This window comes from Amphiura filiformis, chromosome 5 (genome assembly GCF_039555335.1).
Source record: "Amphiura filiformis chromosome 5, Afil_fr2py, whole genome shotgun sequence".
In the NCBI taxonomy this organism is placed as follows: Eukaryota; Metazoa; Echinodermata; class Ophiuroidea; order Amphilepidida; family Amphiuridae; genus Amphiura; species Amphiura filiformis.
Window position 1 is genome coordinate 2,992,668 of NC_092632.1, and position 18,992 is coordinate 3,011,659.

An 18,992-nucleotide genomic window follows, 5' to 3' on the forward strand; every position below is an offset into this window, starting at 1 on the left:
CAAAATAGCTATGAACTCATTTCACTATTAACATCCACTTATGAATTGCAATGATCAATTCATCTTTTTGGGTGGTTCCCATGCCGTCATGATTAATAGGTATGGCATAATAACAAGGAAGGCTCTTTGGCATATCTCATTTCAGTTAGGACACTGGGTACCGACTTAATCGACTGTCAAATCATTTTTGACAACATTATCACACAGTACATTCAGAGTCCAAAGTACTCTTGGTGGGTCATTTGATTTTGTATGTGCTTCATTATCTTTCCATTCCCATGTTGCAGATGTTTTGTCACAGCAACATGAGTAGTTGACCTTTTTCCATGCTCCGGTGCTTACCACCTTGTTTGTAATCTTTTGCAACTGCATTTTCATCCTTCCCTTCCCACCACCCTCCAATACTAAATATTGAGATGACATTGTCCCTATTTATATTGAAAGGGGGAAGGGAAAATATTGTTGTGAGGTTAGTTTGGGTGTAGCAGACTGTGCCTACATATTGTCCCAGGATTGTAGGCACTATTGGTCCATTTTTCTTATCATTCTCATAATTATCCTAGCTTCTTTCAACCAGGATAACCTGTTTATGAGAGAGACCTACATACCACACCCAAGTAACCTACTTCAAAATATTTGCATGTGTAATTCATACATGTTTGTCAACTGGATTCTCTAAGCTGATTGGCAGAAATGCCCATTCTTCCTTCACATTTGCCACCCCAGCTTACACCTGTATTCCCACTAATGCATAACACTTTGGATTGAAACTATGTCAGTATAATGACACTGTGCGTGCTAGTACTATCTGCTATCTTAAAAATATGACATAGTTAAGCCCAATTGAAATGCATTATGGCAAATGGGTAAATGTAAGGCTTATCAATCATAATAACTATTACTTACCAGACTGAGTGGGCTTGGGACCTGTGAGTCCATACTAATGATAGACTCCAATTCTCCATCTATAGACTGCATACTAGCAGTATCATACTCAGAGGCAAGTGGTGTAGCAATGACAAGATCTGGGCCTTTGGGTTTCTTCATCACATCCATTTTCTATCGTTAAGCAGACAGAAGGAAGAAAAGGTTGTTAGCTTCCAATTTAATCACATTAAATATTTGGTGAAATAAATGCTATAAATTCATGGTAATGATTGTTCCTGATATTTCAAAGGTTGCTGAAAAGCTTTTACCATAATCCAATTATTTGTAAGATAACACTATTTTGGTTAAAACTGAGTGATATTGCACTTGCAATGTAAGCTATACTCCTCTTCAACTTGTGTGATACTTTTTTTGTTTAATTATAGACTGAGCCATTAGTTAAGCAGCCTCAAGTCATCTTATATTACACAGTAGAATGTTCAACATTATCTAATATTCACCTCAGTTGTAACACATATTCAGTAATGCTTTATAAGTAACACAAGTAACTGGTAGTTTTTTTGCAAAATTTTTATTGATTGTTATTACATCCTTGTAATTTAATAATTGTGCCCAAAATGCGATTACGTCAATGTAAATAACCACCTACCAGCTCGGCATATTTGTCTCGTTTTCGTTTGCGGTCTTTGGCTTTGTTGTCTTCTTCACTCTTCTTGCGTTCCTGTTCTTTTACCTTGTCTGCAGATAGAAAAAATGTAAATTTGTTGAGTTACATTTGCTCTTACTCTTCAGCGTTCATATCCTCTAGCATTCTTTTTACAGTCTAAGATTTTGGTATAAGATGCAGCAGGCCTCTAAATGTGGGTCTATGGGCTGATGTTATATTTAACACTGACAAATTCACACCATGTTTCTTCAATTCTCACCATTGTGAACTTCTGCAATTTATTTGGGGCAAAATGCATGTCCTGCACAACACAGCAAAGCCACATTCGTGCAAACAATATTGTGGGTATTTGGCCAAATGGCCAATATATTGAGGCCAATCAGATGAATTCTGTTGAAAATCCTATCTTACATGATAGTTGAATGCTTCACTTGAACATTGATGCATTTTTATATGATAAAACAACGCTACAATTTTTAAAGTATCAATTTCCAAACTCACACAGGTGTCAAACTGAAACTGAAAGGCCCAAAGTAAACCAGAGTGAAACAGTTATCATGAAGATATCATGAAGATATCATGGTGTCAAGACGTGCTGAGATAACAAATACTTACATTTTCTTTCAATTTCGTCATCATCCAGCAGCAATGATACCACTTCTTTTGGTTTCAGTTGGTCTGGTTTGAAATTACCGCCACTGATTACCATCCTCTGAATCTGGAGTTTACACAAGAGATAACATTGACATGAGTTAACATGGAATGAATCAAAACTGATAAGTGTCAAAATTGACATGCTTACAAAGAGAAATGAGTAAAAAAATGATGTGTAAAAAATTGATGTGTACATATTGATATGAGTAGAATTTATAACTCAAACATTGTTTTAAAAACCCTTGTTCTCGCTTCTTTTTCTGTATGTTTTAGTATTTTGCTCACATCCCTTAAAAACAGAATCCATTATTTTGAATCCTACTACACCATTTATACACATTAAAAAATCATCAAACCCAACCAACCAAACAAATACATATTGCATTTCCCCTCCCGTTTTCTCATTTACATCTCCACAACATTTCTTACAGAGCCATTTATTATTTCACTATCTTGGTATGTTTCCTCCCTTTTCTTTTTTTGTTGATTTCTGTTTTTCTCATAGCCTAGGGCTATGAACTATGATTGGGGGGCACTGGGTCTAATGGGGGAATGCACAAGCAATCGAAATTTTTGCAATCGATTGGGGAGGACATGCCCCGTGCCCCTATGACGCTATACCACTGCCTAGGGCTTCCATAATTTAAGTTGTACTCTTTCTCTTTAGTAAGGTTTCACCTGAATTTGAACATTTTGTTTCCCTTTTTTTTCCTCAATGCACTTTTTAACTCAAAATTGTATTTTTTCTTTCTCATTATTGTTTCACGGCATCGCCTCTGATTGCAGCCTACATATTATGTGTCAGTTGGTCTAGCTAGGCATGCATCACCAATACATCAACTCAATTTGTAGTCATCATGGCAAACTGATACAAATCTTCAACATATGAAACTTAATTTGTTTGAAACTTCCGATTTGCCATAGATTCACCCATCTAGGGTTGCACCGTCCTATCAGTGTATACCACAAATGCTGTGCTATATTATGATCTCCACATCAAACTTGGATCATATGTAACACAGAACCTGAATAGACTCGGACTAATCTGCCAAGCATCAACCCTCTTTGGATGTGTCCCGCAGAGTGAACAAATCAGTAACACTGGTTACACGTGTGGTTATGCCAAATTTGCACCTATTTTAAGAACCTAATAACAGTATGAATTTCCTGTGTTCGCAAACCGACACCACACTTTTAAACCAGATTGGTGTCGGTAAAAGACAAGCTTCATTCCTACCTCTCCATCTACACTTGAAAGCGGTGGTGAAATTTTCCAAGACATGTCCTCTGTATGTGTGTTCAATACATCCTTATGTCAGAATTGTTCATGATCATTTTTGACAAAAGTATGAAAACGACATTGGGAAGAACAGGCATACACTAAATAAGTTTATCGCTTGTCTCCTTGATAAATGTTTTGCTATAAAGGGCATCACAAACCCTTCATATAGAGGGTCTGTGGGGCCAAATGCCAAGTCTTAATTTCCACAAGTCTTAAAAAGTTTCCACCCATTTTACTGTTAATTGAACTTCTTAGTAAACTCAATTGAGAACTCTTTGTAGACAAACCCAAAAACTTCTGCCATGAAAGGTCCTATTTAATCAAGTGAAAGCCAGATCTCATGAACTGCCTAATCCCCACAATTAATATCATATTAAAGTGCTATTGACTTAACCTATGCAATGCTCCAACAAGCTTGACCCAGAATTAATCCAACCAATGTACCATGCAATTTCATATAGAACATTTGTTATTAGTAAGTAATACTCCTGTTTTAATTTATTTTGAAGCCAAACAATCGCCCTGTTTTGTTTTAACTCCATTTTGACCTGCTTGATTGCTTGTATTCATCACCAAGCCAATGATCTGTTGTTTTTTGTCAGATTTGTAGCATTCTGTGAGCCATGATATTGTTTATACATGCAACCGCGGTATCTAGACTAGACACCGATATGTTATGCTAGCCTTTGCATCGCAGCTATACTTTCTTTTAATGCAGGTGTGCGGCACGCGTGCTATTTCACAGGACCCAAGGATTAACCACACTCCAATTTATCACAGATTTAGCAGATTTAAGGGGAAAGTGATTGAGTAATCACCTGTAATCTGTATAACTTTGTTGTATCGGGAAGAATCGTTAATTACAAATAAAGCTGAGATATTTGTTTTCTTACAGAATCACTAGCAGCAAGGTTTGATGATGCTACAGGCTTGCAATTAAAAAGATTAAGTAACTTATTCCTCAGACAAGATTAGTCTAATATATTGTGTCTGCCACTCCTCTGGACCAGTGTGACACAATCTGATCCTGTCAGAAATTTTGAAAATTTAGTTATTGCCATGATGCTATCACTAACTTGCTCTGTCCCAAAGTCCCTGATAAACTTGGTTGCAGAGCTATGAATTCTTTGTTTTAAATTGTTTTGTTTTTTTGTTCCTTATCTTTTCTTATATCTCAACTTCATTATTGCCGTTGGTGACTTTGGACTAAATGGTTCAGATTGTGTCACATATATGTGCCCATAATGTGTGCACTAGTTGCAACGTTCTAAGAGAAGAAAATCCAATGCATCGATGTAATGTAAAGTAATTACCTAAGCAACATCATGATGAAATTTGTCAACACACCATTGTACTATTATTTGACAAAATTCATAGAACAAAAACGATCAATTTCCATGATGGAAAGTGACAAAACAATCAAAATTTGGAAATGTGACACATGTGATCATCTGTATGGTCTATGATGTGATATTTAAAGCACAATGAGTTGGTTGTCAGTTGAGCTATGGCTACAAGAATTGTTCCATATTTTTCCTGCACTGTCTTATTTTCCACAATATGAAAATGTTAACTTCAATTTTGATGGGGGTTTCATTCAGGATATTCTATGGATGGGAAAAAATTATTAAAATGTAAAAAAATCTGCTCAAAACTCTTTTCATTTTGCTTGACTAGGTCGTACATAAGTTGACATTTTAAATTGATTTGCAGAATAAGCCGCCTAACAATAATATTAGTACCTCTGTGACCCATTTGGTGGATAATATGGAGTGACCATTAACAACCAAACCTAATTACCTGGTCAATGTACGGGTCCCTCAAAATTCAATTCACACATATTCAAACTTTTTAAATTTGACAAAATGTGAGAAAAGATTTTCAATTTCCTGATCCACGCCATATTGTTTGTCACTGCAGTTCTCAAAATAACGTCACCTTTGATTTCCATCACAAGTGCTATCATCCAAATATATCATTGATACCAAAATTATTTTGCCAGCGGACAGAGAGGCAACTCGGAAGAAAAATAGCCCTTAGCTAAATAAGTTACATTTCCTTTGGAAACTCATCTCAAGATCAACTGGAGAAAGGTCACTCTACCATTTCTTTTCATTACCGCTTGAATGAATACGTGAGTCACAAGGCCACTTCATAAACTTGTTTAAGGTGCTGCTGTACCTTAAACCAGTTTAAGGAGATGTTGTATACCTTTATCTGTTTAAGATGATGTTGAATGTGACCAAATGGTTGGTGTTGACTGATTTTAGCCTTCATTTAATACCTGTTTTTCTAATATTTTTTTGGTGATTTTGCAATCTTAATAATTTCACATGATCTACTGAGAGGCAAACAGAATAAAACCTGACCCTTTTGGAATCGCCTTATTAAACACAAGCAAAACATTATTATTCTAATTTCATTTCTTGTTGAGTTACTTAACACCTGACGAGGAAATTGAACATCTTCCACACCAAGGCATCGCTTTGACTAAATACTCATGGGTATCACATTGGTCACTCTCTAATTTCCAATGTCCACTTAAGCTAAATATTTTGATTATCCCAACCAATATACTTTCTCCAGCTTGCATTCAGTTTCCAATTGATTTTCTTAGCTTTCATCAATTCAATTTTGAAGGCATTGAACGATTGCCAATCATATATCAGCCAGCCTGTCTCAAGAGTTCAGGGTGTGGTAGAAAACAAGTACAGCTGCATTAGTCTTTGTCAATGACGACTCACAATCCTTGCTGAGGGGGGGGAGCGGCGAAGCAGCGACAGTGAGCTGTGAGTCCTACTCCCTGTTGCGGAGGCGCTCTTCAAACTGTTTCTTGAAGTTCTTTAAATTATTCCCTATTAGTAGTCTGAGATTTGGTAATGCATTCAGACAGCTTTTATCTAGGTCCAAGTGATTCTGATGTTGTATTTTCATGATATGGACTGTGTATAATATGTAGCATACCAAACTAGAATCTGATTACTACAGCTCATCACGTGGATATCTCAGTTTCCTTTGTAATAACTAGGCCCTATATTTTTACATTTCAAAGAAAGTTGAGCATTATTGTACATGTATGCCTTCAAATTACCCGACACTTGTGTTTTATCATTTTTTTAAATATTCAAATATAAAGCCCAACTAGCATGAGACAATCTGGGTTATGTGGCTGTTAACAAAATTTCCAATAAAATACATGTTGGATAAGCAAGAATATCTATCTGACATGCACCTGTATGTACTATTTCAACATTACCATTATCTACATCACACACCAAGTTATACAACTTGCTAGTTGAAATCTTTTGGACACACACAATTACTTGGTTTTCAAAACGCTTTGAAACCTCACCGCACTAACACTCCTGATGCTTTGTGTAAGATGATACTGGCCACAAAATACAGGTGAAAACAAAGAAAACCTCACTGGACTCCTGCTGTATAAGCATATGCCTTAAATATAGGCTAATTATGACTAATAGATTGGTTCTTAATTTGTTGTTCACACCTTGATGTCCATCCGTCCAGATGAATTTCATGTGCAAGATCAAGGTATCAATCATACAACATTAGCATCAGCTATGGATACAGGTAGTTTTCTTGACAAATTGCTCCATGTGATATAATTTTGAGATTTTCTTTTCATTTTTGGAACGAAATTTGTCAATGTACATGTACCATTGACAAAGTGATTGGGTTGGTTAAGAAGCATCAATATTAGAGATACATGTAAGGGATGTAGCTAGGTCTCCAACATAATCTCAACCTATTAATATCATCAACATCAACCAACTTCTAACCCAAAATTCTAATCCAAACCACATAACCTTGAAGAATTATTCTTATTCTTAAATTTTAAACTATATAGATGCCAAATCATTTACCTTGAAATTAAATTTTTTAGAAACATACTTTTTTAAGTGATTCAAACATAAAAAAATTTGCTCTCAGTTTCAATTGCGTGAGCTGAAATGTGTCAATAAAACTTTGATAAAAATGAAAATTCAATTTGATTTCATTGCAACAAAAAATTAGACACAAGTAAACCAAATTAATAGATATATCTCACATTTACTTAAAATAACAACAAAGGAAACAGAGTAGTGAGATATAATCATCCCCTTGGTCTGGTTTCTATAGATTTCAGTTGGTATCATATCACACATGCAAACTGAAATAACAAAGATTGCCTTCAACTTACACCAAATTTTATTACTGATTTGAAAAGAAATATACTGAAAAGAATCACTCCTATGGTATTATTACTCAATATATTTTTCTTTATTTCTTGTGGTTTGAGCCAAAGGTGCTTTAGGGGTTGCAAATAGCATTACAAAAAAGTCAAGTTGATTTACATACTCTTCATTGCAATGTTTGCATAACGCTACACGAGCACCCCCAACACTCTTCCTGCTTTCAACCACACTACACCACCACACGACAGGAAGGCAGGGATGCATCAAAGAAGCCTAGCAGAAAGAAATATTAATATCATAACTGCCAATATGGTTCAAGTGTTGTCGGATGCATTAAGGCACACGGCCAGCCAGCTCCCTGCCCGAGGGGGCCTGGTACAAAGTGTTTTCATAGCAAATACTACGGCCATGTCCAGCTGTGTATTGGCAAGGTGTTTTAGATGTTTGCTACAGGGAATTGTCAAGCCTTGCTTGTGGGTAGACTCACTCTCTACTGGTTGGGTCATTGGAGGACACATTATTCTTACATCTACTAGTTGCAGAGTAATAATGAAGGAGAGATCAAGATCTGTATCAAGCATACTCTAATCAAATGTATTGCTTTATTCTGGTTTGGGTGAGAATGTGCGACTGAGAATCTGAAAAACTAAATTTGATGAAATTACACCTAAGTTCGCAAATTTTGCTAAAATAAGATGAAAGGTCGGGGGTGGTCAGGTGAAATTCCCAGTGTGCAGTGGCATAGCGTCATAGGGGCACGGGGGCACATGCCCCCAATCGATTGTAAAATTTAAAAAATCCCATAGGAAAATTGCAAAAAAACCTGGTGCCCCCCCCCCCCAATCATGGTCAGTGCCCCTCCAATCGGATGACCCACGTTACGCCACTGCCAGTGTGCATCATTTTAGTCCGGTATTTATATATATGCAGGGTTTACTTTTTACAAAGATTTTGTAAAAAAAAAGACTTTATTTTTAAAACGTTCACACGTAACTCACAAAAATTTGGGATTTTACACCAAGTTTGGCCCATGATTGGTGCAATTGGGAAACAAAGAAGATACACCAGGTAGTCTTGGATTGCTTCTTTCCTTCCCTTTCTTATCTTTTCCTTTTTCAATTATTTGTCAGGGGGTACTCCTGCTGGCTTTGCCATTGCTGAATTAGATAACATCAAATATATGACCCATTCAAGCCCCACACCTTAAATCCATTTCCTACTATTTTCTTTACATTTTTCTTTGTTTTTCAAGTTACCTATTTCTAAGAACTTGCCGGGTCAATTTGTAAACATTGTCCCTAATAAACGACTTGTGGCATGGAATAATTCGAAAGGGGCTTTAGCAAATTTTCACAGCAAAAAAACTTTAAAATCAGTAGAAAAAATATTGAAGTACCACTCACTTTTGTTCTTTTTCCAGGTTTAAATCCATGATTTGGCAATGATATAGATGGAAGTTAAAGTTAGAATAGGTTTTGTCTATGTAATTTAGTGATCTTGATGGCTAACAAATGTGATGGCATAAAAATTGTGCATTTTGGTCAATTTTTCATTGAACATTATGTGGGCATTTGTTAGGAACATTACACTACATTTAGTGGTATCAGGGCACATCGCCATCAATGCATTTGCTATGAGACAAAAGTTCCATAACATTCAACTTTTGAGTGATGGATAAAAGTTCTAACATTTATTCCACTTATTATCATCCTCCAGCGATGTATGTGTAGTTCCGGTCTTAAGCACCTGACGCTCTAATTAGTCGGTTCTAAGAACGACATCAATTATAAATGAGCCAACAAATTTCTCAATTAGTGAATATTTGTTAATGACAGTCCCCCAGCAACCGCACTCTCGTCGGGCAATGAACTCAGACATTTTTCATCAGTAAACATCTAGCAATATTAATTTGTAGACTGGGTGCATCTTGTTGCATGCTTGCCTGATTGTTGAGTTTGCTTCCGATGATTCTGTTAATTTGCATTCTGCTTTGCCCTAATTAGGTCTTCGTTTGAATGACATGCCGATTCTACGAAGACTGTCTAATGGGTACGTGGGTATGCAATGCATAGGAGCTACACAAGGGCAATGACCCACAAACAAGTCAACATTAATTTGATCAGATTAATTTGTAAGACTTTCAAAATAGACACAATATAAATCTCCTCTTCTGACGCCACATTCATTGACCAATGTCATTGTTAATTGCTTCAAATTGATTTCAACAATCCTGAAAATTACAATAACATGTCTGTCAAGAAATAAAAGGAGACTTGTCTCTTGCATCTATCATCTAAATGGGGTCTCAAACAGCCACATTTGCCAGAACACAGATGAGCCTACATTCAAATAATGACCTTATTAATTGCATTGGGTACCAAAACTCATACTCAACACCTTGAGGTCAACTTTTGACCTCTTGGCTGTTAAATGGAGATGGCTGAACTGTGCACCTGGAGATGCAACCATTTTGCTAAATGTCTGTGCTATTTGCAGTATGATATTACTGGTAATACATATGTTGAAGACTTGTGACTAAACACTAATGCTGAAATCTATGATGTCTGTCTGGTTTTATGACATCTTCTAATTTCAATCCAACAAATTAAAGTATATGAGTGGATACATAAAGAGTTTTGACTTCAGGACTAGACTATTGATAAAGATTGGTTGATCCAAACTGCCAAATGGGTCGTAGTCTGGCGGATTAAAAAGTAGGATTCTAAACTGAATTGAACCTGCAAAGGTTTCCCCTGCATATTTGGAGTCCATAAAATTAACTCTCCTATTAAAATCAAGTACTTGTCATTTGGACCTCTCCATTTCCAGATTTCCAGGGGATATCAACTTGAAAATTCCCTACTTTTTGGGTATGGTAAAAATAAGCACTTTTGAAAGTTATGGAAGAAAAAATATCATGGAAATATAACAATCTCTTAGAAAATTAAGGTGTGGAAAAAATAAACCCTTCTATAAAAATATACATGCCTACCCCTGCATTTCATTTGGGAAATCCAGAATAAACGGCATTTCCACACATAAAAAATGTAATACATGTACATTCATACATGTAACAAAATGCTTACCGGTATCTGATATTATTTTGTAAAATATTTATACTTTGATTTTAAAGGTTAAATCCTGAAACACACAACACAAACACACATAAAATCAAAATAAGTACTATAGGCATCTCACATTTCAGTTTTTGGTACATGGTACAACATTCAGTCTTTAATCCCAGTGTTTATATCTTTTATCGAATTGAAGTTGATACTATATAGATGGTTGGATTGGGATATTCCAGTTGACATCCATACACCTCCAATGGAAGACATGAAATTAATCTCCCACACAGGGAGTGTGAGTTTCAAATGGGGTTACCTGATTAAGTGACTCCATTTGAAATCTATACCCCCTGTGTGGGAGATTAAAGACAAGTCTTCCATAGTGGGTGTATGGATTTCAAATGGTACAGCCCATTGATGGATTGATCAGTCAAGTAAAGAAATGAACAAGATCCATTTTAATAACAAAATTTGCTTCAGTGCAAACATTGTCCAGAATGAATGTAAGCAGACAGAATTGGTTGATCTATTGCTAGTACGCTACAATCATTTCTTTCATTTCACATGATCAATTTCAATGTTAATATTCCAGCGGAAATATATATTTTCCCTGAAATCATTTTGATTATTAATAATACTCATCAATTTTGACCAACATTCATCAAAATGAACTAAATGAGATTGTGAACATTTCTATGAAAAATACAATTTCCAATGAAGTTGTCAATTCAAACTGATCAACAACAAAATGCACAACATACACATTCATCATAATTACGATATTTTTAATGATGGAGTATCATCTCCTCCAGTCTAATTATAGAAACAAGAAAAACAAGAAGCTATTCATTTTACAATAAAATATGAAGCTCTACATCCAGGGACCTAATTAATTTCTCAATGTGAAATTGAAACTCTATCCTCTTCACAAAGATTTCTTGATCAAAATACAACTGATTATGATCAGCAATCTACAACGAACTGGAGCCTTTTATACTGAATATGTATTGTTTTTCCGGGATGGGAAAAATTATCCAAACAAGCAGAGCCCAATTAAATATAAATTATATTCTACCTTTACAAGGTTGATTCAAACAGGTCATTTATACAGGCTGCAATCCTTAAGGTTATACTAAACTTTGTAATGATCGATCCAGAATGAGACTGCATGTAGCCCCCTTTAAAATTATCTATTTCTGGAAATAAATATCGAGAGAGAAAGCATAAACTACGTCTAAAAGCTGAAAGTGTACTGGTTATTATTATGCTTGAATTTTCCACTTGGCTCAAAAAGAAATGTACTTTTCAAACATTTCAATTTTTTTTCAATATCCGAGCATCAAGATTTTTGGGAACACGGCCATAATTTCTCAGTGGAAGTGGCGATTTTGTTGGGAACTACGACGCACATTACAAACAAGTCAATAAAAGAATGTGCATATTCATTCTTGATATTGCTTGTCTTGATTTGTTTTAGTAAGCTTACATGTTTGCGAATTTGAAGTAAAATGGCCTCCACTTGTATGTCGTTTTGTAACCAGTAATAACAATTCCGTGCTGCGATTTCATAGACAAAATTCTGACCTACATTATTTCTATAAACCCTCTTCTATATGCAGGTGCTATTTAAATTTTTATTTCGATAGCAGAAAATTGAGATATTTGCTATTTTTCCGACTCGCTGCTGTCAAATTGTCTAGTTTAGCGATAAAAGATACAGCGAAATCAATTTTTTTTTAGAACCATTTCACCTCGTTTAGGCTCGTGCTTTGAAGTACAAACTTCAAAATTGATATAGTGATTCTATATTTCAAGCTGCGTCATACTGTGTTTTTCTTACCTCTGATTGTCGCTGCTCAAGGCCAAAATTCGAAATTTTTTGGACAAAAGTGACACTCTCATTTTTTTTAAACACGCTGTTTACGTATCGACGGGCTCTATTTGCCCGATAAAGTGGTGTTGCCGAGTTTGGATTTTAAAATATTTAGGTATTTTCTAGCTTAAAATCTAGCGTAATGAACCTGGTGCATGGGAGGGAAAATGTGTGTGGGGGGTAGTTAGGGCGCGAAAAAAAATGTGCACATTTTCATGCTTGCTGCGCTTGCAACAGGTTTAAGGTATGGGTATGGAAATTGGGGATCCCAAAAAATTGGCATATAGGCCTAGGCCTATGCAAAGGGGGTGGGGCAGTTTTGGCAGGCCAAGGGGAGGGGCCACAAAATTTGGCAGTCCAGGGGGTGCGGACAAGCGATTTTTGGCTGGCGAGGCGGGAGGCAAGCGATTTTTAGCGAGTCGCTTGGAAATTTTGGCTTATAATTAGTAGGCTAATACCGGTAGGCCTACTGATTGCACAACCTTCGAGAAAGCAATTTTTTGGCAAGCCGGGGCGGGGAGGGAATAAATTTTGGCATGTCGAAAGGGAGGAAGAATGACTTTACCTAGCACACATTAAAGGGGCATTTCGTGATCCACAACCTCATACAACCCCATAGGCCTCGTCCTTTCTCACAAGTTAAGATTTTTATACCACTCATCCCGCTCTGGCCACATGTTTAGGCATTTTCACATGAGATCAATTCGTTAAGCAATGGAAAATATTGCCAAATTTGAATTTCGTTTTAAAGCCTACTCCCCATTAAAAAACCCCACTAATTTTGGGGGATTAAAAAAGTTCTGTAAAATGAAACAAAAGGCTGCCTCAATCCTAATTAGGGCCTATTCATTTAAGGCCAGGCCTTCATTTCTGAAAATAGCGGGAGCTCAGTTAGTCACTGTACTCAGGAGCTTGACAAGGAGCTCAATTATATAATATCAATATTAAACCATAGGAGCAGCTCAATAAATGCCATTGGTAAAATTATTAGGCCTACGATATTTTATTTGACTGTGATCCTATATACACTGTATAATACCTTTAAAATTTCTAAAATTGGTGGAATTGAACAAGCTCTAAATTTCTCATACGTCCAGCATAACCAAGGGCAACTGGGGGTGGGTGGGAAAGCCCCCTAGCTATGGCCATACCCGTAGTGGCGGAACCAGAATTTTTTTTTGTTGGTCTTGGGGGGGGGAGGGAATTTGAGACGGGGGGTCTTGGCAATAATTGCACTAAATTGCCGCAAAAAGTGGAAAATTACATAATTGTGGGGATTTTGCCTAAAAACTGGGTGGGAAAGAAAAAATATTGGTGGAAATACTGCCCCCCCTAAGCGGGCGCCACTGCATATCCATCCATGATGCTAGAATAGCGGAAGTTCTGGCGCTCGGAAATTCAATTTCAATATCACGAGTTTTTATCAGGGATTTTACCAAGGGAAGGCGATAGGTGTAGGATTTTGCTGATATACCAGGCAACCCGAGAAAGGAACTGAGGTGTGGCTAAATAAGGGAGTGTTCATTATAAATATTTTCCATTATCATACTTTCGACGCCTTGAGAGCATAATTATTTGAAGCGTACATTGAAAAGAAAGCGCACATGTCTCTGATTAGCTCGGGGATTAGCTACTGCTGGCGCTGCGTGCTGGCCTGTTGTTGTCCCGGGTTGTTGTCGAGTGGAAATGGGAAATTTATGAATGAACTTCCGCAACTTTGCAACATCATCACGCATGGCGGCGTAGCTGGGATTTTTGAGGGCCCAAATCCACCAAATTTCCCACTGGGGCGGGGCCCAAATAGACAATTTTGCCAGGCTTATTGATAATAATCGTATATGGTAGGCCTATTGAGCTGTAGGCCTATTGCATATCGTTTGGATTCCCCATCTCTCTGCCCCTCCTCTCACCCTCTCTTTTTTCCTCTTCCCCCCCCCTCTTTCCCTTTTTTTTCCTTGCACTAGGGGCGGGGGGCCCAAATAGGCAATTTTGCAATTGCCCCCCCCCCGGCAGCTACGCTACTGTCATCCACGGTGAACATACGCGGTAGCCTACAACTACAAGAAAGGTTTACAGACAAATATAGGCCTAGTAGTAGGCCTATCAAAATGTTATATTTTTATATTTTCTGGTGGTCTCGCCGAGTATACCATGTCATGGAGGTCCCGGCGCTGGGTTGGGGGGGTCTCAAGGCATTTTGGTATGCCTACCCATGCTTGATTCGGGAGGTTCTTTAGCAGGCCCGACCATTTTTTTTATAAAACACCTCGGGCGGGTCTCTTCAAAACATTTGTACCGCTGGGATCAAAGTCACCCACATTTGGCCTAATTTGGCGCTTTTTAAGGGCACTTTTGCCAAAATCGCCCAAAAGTTGGTCTTCGCTGTAAACCCACCCATCATAGTCGTTGAAAAGGTAGGCCTACTCCAAAACTGTGGCACATCCACGAACCCGAGGAGAGACCTCATGGGTAAAAACACACCTCTAAGCGGGACCAGATTTATAATTTAAAATAGGCCTACATTTTGGAAGCCAGTCATCACGACAAAAGCGGGCCATGGTAGTGTTAATGGTATTAACACTTTGATTTTAGGCTTAAATGATGAGTGTAGGCCTATAAATTGCAAATTTGCACACACCCGGGGAACCTTCTCAAGTTGGTTTGGGTAAGGATGTGAGGCTGTGACTCCGAAAAACTACGGATGCGATTTTAAACCAAATTTGAATAAAACAGACCCAAAATTGTATCAACTTTTGGACTGAAAGTTTTCGCAAATTTTTACTTTTTCGAGAAAATCATTGAAAAATACCATTCTTAAACATAATTTTCAAGACACTGAGGGTCAATAAAATCATGGCTAAAAATGCAACAGAGTCTAAACTAAATGGCTGAAAATGCACCCCAAATCTGCCGCACATCCCCACGACACCGTATTTCACCTTATAGATTTGGAAAATTATGCATAATAAAATAGGCCCGAACTTATCCCAAATTATCCCCGAAAAAAAATTTTTGCAGGTGAGGTTGGAGTCTTATTATTTTTATTCTCAGAGAGGATAGGGGTTGATATTTTTAGCAGGGTACAGTTTGTCTTGTTTTTGTTTTTGTTTTTTGACGTTGAAGTTCCAGATTCTTTTTTTCATATATTATTATTCATTTATTATTTATACCCTGTACGTGGGGAAAAAGACACACGACAGCTACAGAGAAGCCACGAAAAAACTCCTGTGAAGTGCATGAAAATGCCAGAAAATGTGCCAACCGAAACACCCGAACAGGAAGATAAAATAAAAAAACAAAACCAAAAACCCAGGAAATTTCCCGAAATAAGTTTCAAATTCTTTGTCCCCCACTAAAATATATTATGAACACTCCCTTATGAAGTCTGCCCTCTTCCGGCTATTCTGGTAGTAGGCGTTGACAATTACTTTCATATTTTTGAAGCATGTTTGAACCCGATTTGTTCTCTATTCACATTTTTAACGTTGCAAGTAACATTTCAAGACCTATATTTGTGACAGGTATTTAATTATCTTGCTAGAGATGTGCCTAAAGTTGAAATTCAATATTTCGGATCGCAAAGATCGAGAGATATAAAGTTGCTGAATATCAGTTTAACACCATGGATCATATGGGCGTCTTATATGAGCGATTATGATAGCTAAGCAAAATGGCTGGGATACAGGTTGTATAAATACTACATGAATATTCATGAACTATACAGATTCCATTCTTCTCTAATAATAAAGATGTCAATCACTCTCCTAGATGACAGTTGCTTGGCGCTTGTAAACAAATCGAATAATAGTGCTTGACAAGAGCTAAAAAAATAGGCTAAAAACACATTTTCACACATTTTTTTCCGGATTTTTTTATTTCACATGATAAGTAGACATATTTTCTTACGTATAAGGTAATAATATATTTTTTCTGGAGGTAAAGCCCTTCAACACTTTGTTTAACCTTAAGTAAAACAAATAGTAGCCAATTTTGGTTAATTGTTCCTAAATTAGGTAGAACATGCTGGCATGATAGTAGGCCTACAGGGTAAATGTCATTCGCTGTGTTGATGTTCACAGTATGTTGAGCTATGGGCTAAACCTTTGTACACAGCATGTTATAATGACTTGACAATGGCACTGGCCATGTCACTTGGTATTCAGGGTTACCAACTCATGTAAACCTCAACCTGTTATATATGATCATGCTCAAAGTCAGAAATTATAAATTGAGATTGTAGATAAAGATGGCAGCAATAATGACAAATTGTGGGAAATTGAATAAGATCAAGTGTTCTGTCACATGACATCGCCAGCTCGTCATGTGACATCCCAGATCAATAAACCAGTCACCATCAGTTTGAAAAAGACAGAGTCGTTGTGTCGAAAGCTCACGTAAGTGAACAAGTTTAGTTGTGTGTAATGGTTTAAACTCTACCAATAAGATCAAGTGGATTTTGGTGTGTCTGTTTGTAAAAAATCCTATAGAAAGGTCTTGCCAGCCCCACTGTCATTTATATTGCCAAAGATTGATCTTGTATTGCCTAATCCATAAAACTTTTAAGAGTAAATACCATAATTATAGGATGTGGACTGAAACAATTTGTTGAAAACATGTCAATAACTTGTTTGAGCACCCCAGTGATGCTGCAAATTACAGGAGTACACGGTGAAGAGACAGGTGTTGAGATACTTGGGCACAAAAAAAAAAGTAATAAACATTTCATCCAGCCTACACCAACAAAGAACAAAAGAGAGCATTCCCTGAAGTTCTAACAGCCATTAAACACATAAAGAGGCATTTGCAAATTCCTTTCACCACAGAGTGGCACAGCCTCCTTCCCATAACTATAAACCAGCTTTTCATCTTCCACATCCATATTTGCTCTAACATCTCCTACCCACTCTCTCCAAAACCTCCACTCTGAACTTACCAGGAGTGTTCTGGAGGATGATATAACCAGTGTTGGAGTCAAAGAATTTCAAATGGGGTTATCGGAATGGGTGAAATCTACTCCCCTGTGTAGGAGATGAAGGTCATATCTTCTATAGGTGGTGTTTGGATTTCCACTGGAAAGTCAGAGCCAAGTCAGAGTCCAACCGAGTCCAGACCTGAGTCCTCCACACCAGCTTCAAGGGCCTAAGAACAACTTGTATAACTTAAAAACAAGTGGACTGAAAACAATTATGATGCAATAGATCAGAGCATATCCTTGAAGATGAAACCAGTTACCATCTAGATCTATCAAAGTTGTGTTATTATTTGAGTGTTAGAGAAGGTTAAGCTTGACTTAACATGAAGCAAATAAGGTCATCATAACATCTTGACAAATAACTAACATTGTACTCCATGTAAACATACACTAACATAAATTGTACAAAACAACAAAGCAATCATGTATAAACCTTGAATCGATACAAAAATAACACCAGAGCTACCACAAAACAGAAACCTAAAACCCCACGATTGTGTGGCCATGCTTTACAAGAAGGAAATGATCAAACACCCATCTAACCCGAAGACATCAAGGTTAGAAAAAGACGTCCAACAACTTCCACATGCAATTTGTTAATGTTTCACAAACTGACATTTGCCTAATTAAGAATCACTTTGCCTTGTAAACATTGCCGTGAGTCTGTTGATGCACGCTGCAGGAGTCGTCCCAGCCAAAAATGACACGCTCAAATTGACTCATCGTCAGGGGGTCAATGTGTCCTTAAGTGATGAGGGTCACTAGATTGCTGAAAGCTTTTCTTTCTTGTACAAGACAAACATGCAAATTTGGTAATGTTTCATAAATGGTTGAGGTGTTGTAGCACAAGGGATACTTGATCTCATTTGGATTGCCTCAAGTGAGTTGATATTAACAGTATGGTGGGGAAGCTTGTCTCAAGTCAAACATGATGGGGTGTCTCTTATGACCATGTCAAAATGTCATTGGACATACAGAGGCTTCAAGGATGAGTGCAACTCTGTAAAAGTCCTCTTGTTTACGCTACCTTAAATTGAAATTATCAAAATCCTAGCCTTGGACATTAATAAAGACAACACTTACATCCTGTCAAAAAAATTAGCCCGAAGATTAGGCCTACACTCTCTTCTCCACCTAACTTGATAAGTAACACAAAATACCTTGGATTGCTCCAGCTGAAATCTTCCTGCCCCTATGGAATACAATGAATTCAATATTCCACACAGGGAGTGTAGATTTCAAATGGGATTTCCTGAATGGATGATTCCAATTGAAATATGTCATGTCTTGCATTGGGGGTGTATGGATTTCAACTGGAATCACCCTCTAAATGAGGGGGTTCCTTTAAATATCTGTGATTACGGATTTATACTTATGGAATATTCTTTACTC

At 37.1% G+C, this 18,992-nt stretch overlaps 1 protein-coding gene across 1 annotated transcript in view; it reads right to left on the reverse strand.

Moving 5' to 3' along the window:
* The window catches only part of LOC140152477 (chromatin-remodeling ATPase INO80-like), a 137,613-nt gene that overhangs the window by 78,212 nt on the left and 40,409 nt on the right, over positions 1 to 18,992 (reverse strand). Inside the window, exons 28-30 of the mRNA XM_072174800.1 lie at positions 2,171 to 2,273; positions 1,538 to 1,626; positions 907 to 1,059 (exon numbers count right to left, since the gene is read on the reverse strand). Of these exons, the coding sequence (XP_072030901.1) occupies positions 907 to 1,059; positions 1,538 to 1,626; positions 2,171 to 2,273 (345 nt within the window). The remainder of the gene's footprint in view (positions 1 to 906; positions 1,060 to 1,537; positions 1,627 to 2,170; positions 2,274 to 18,992) is intronic.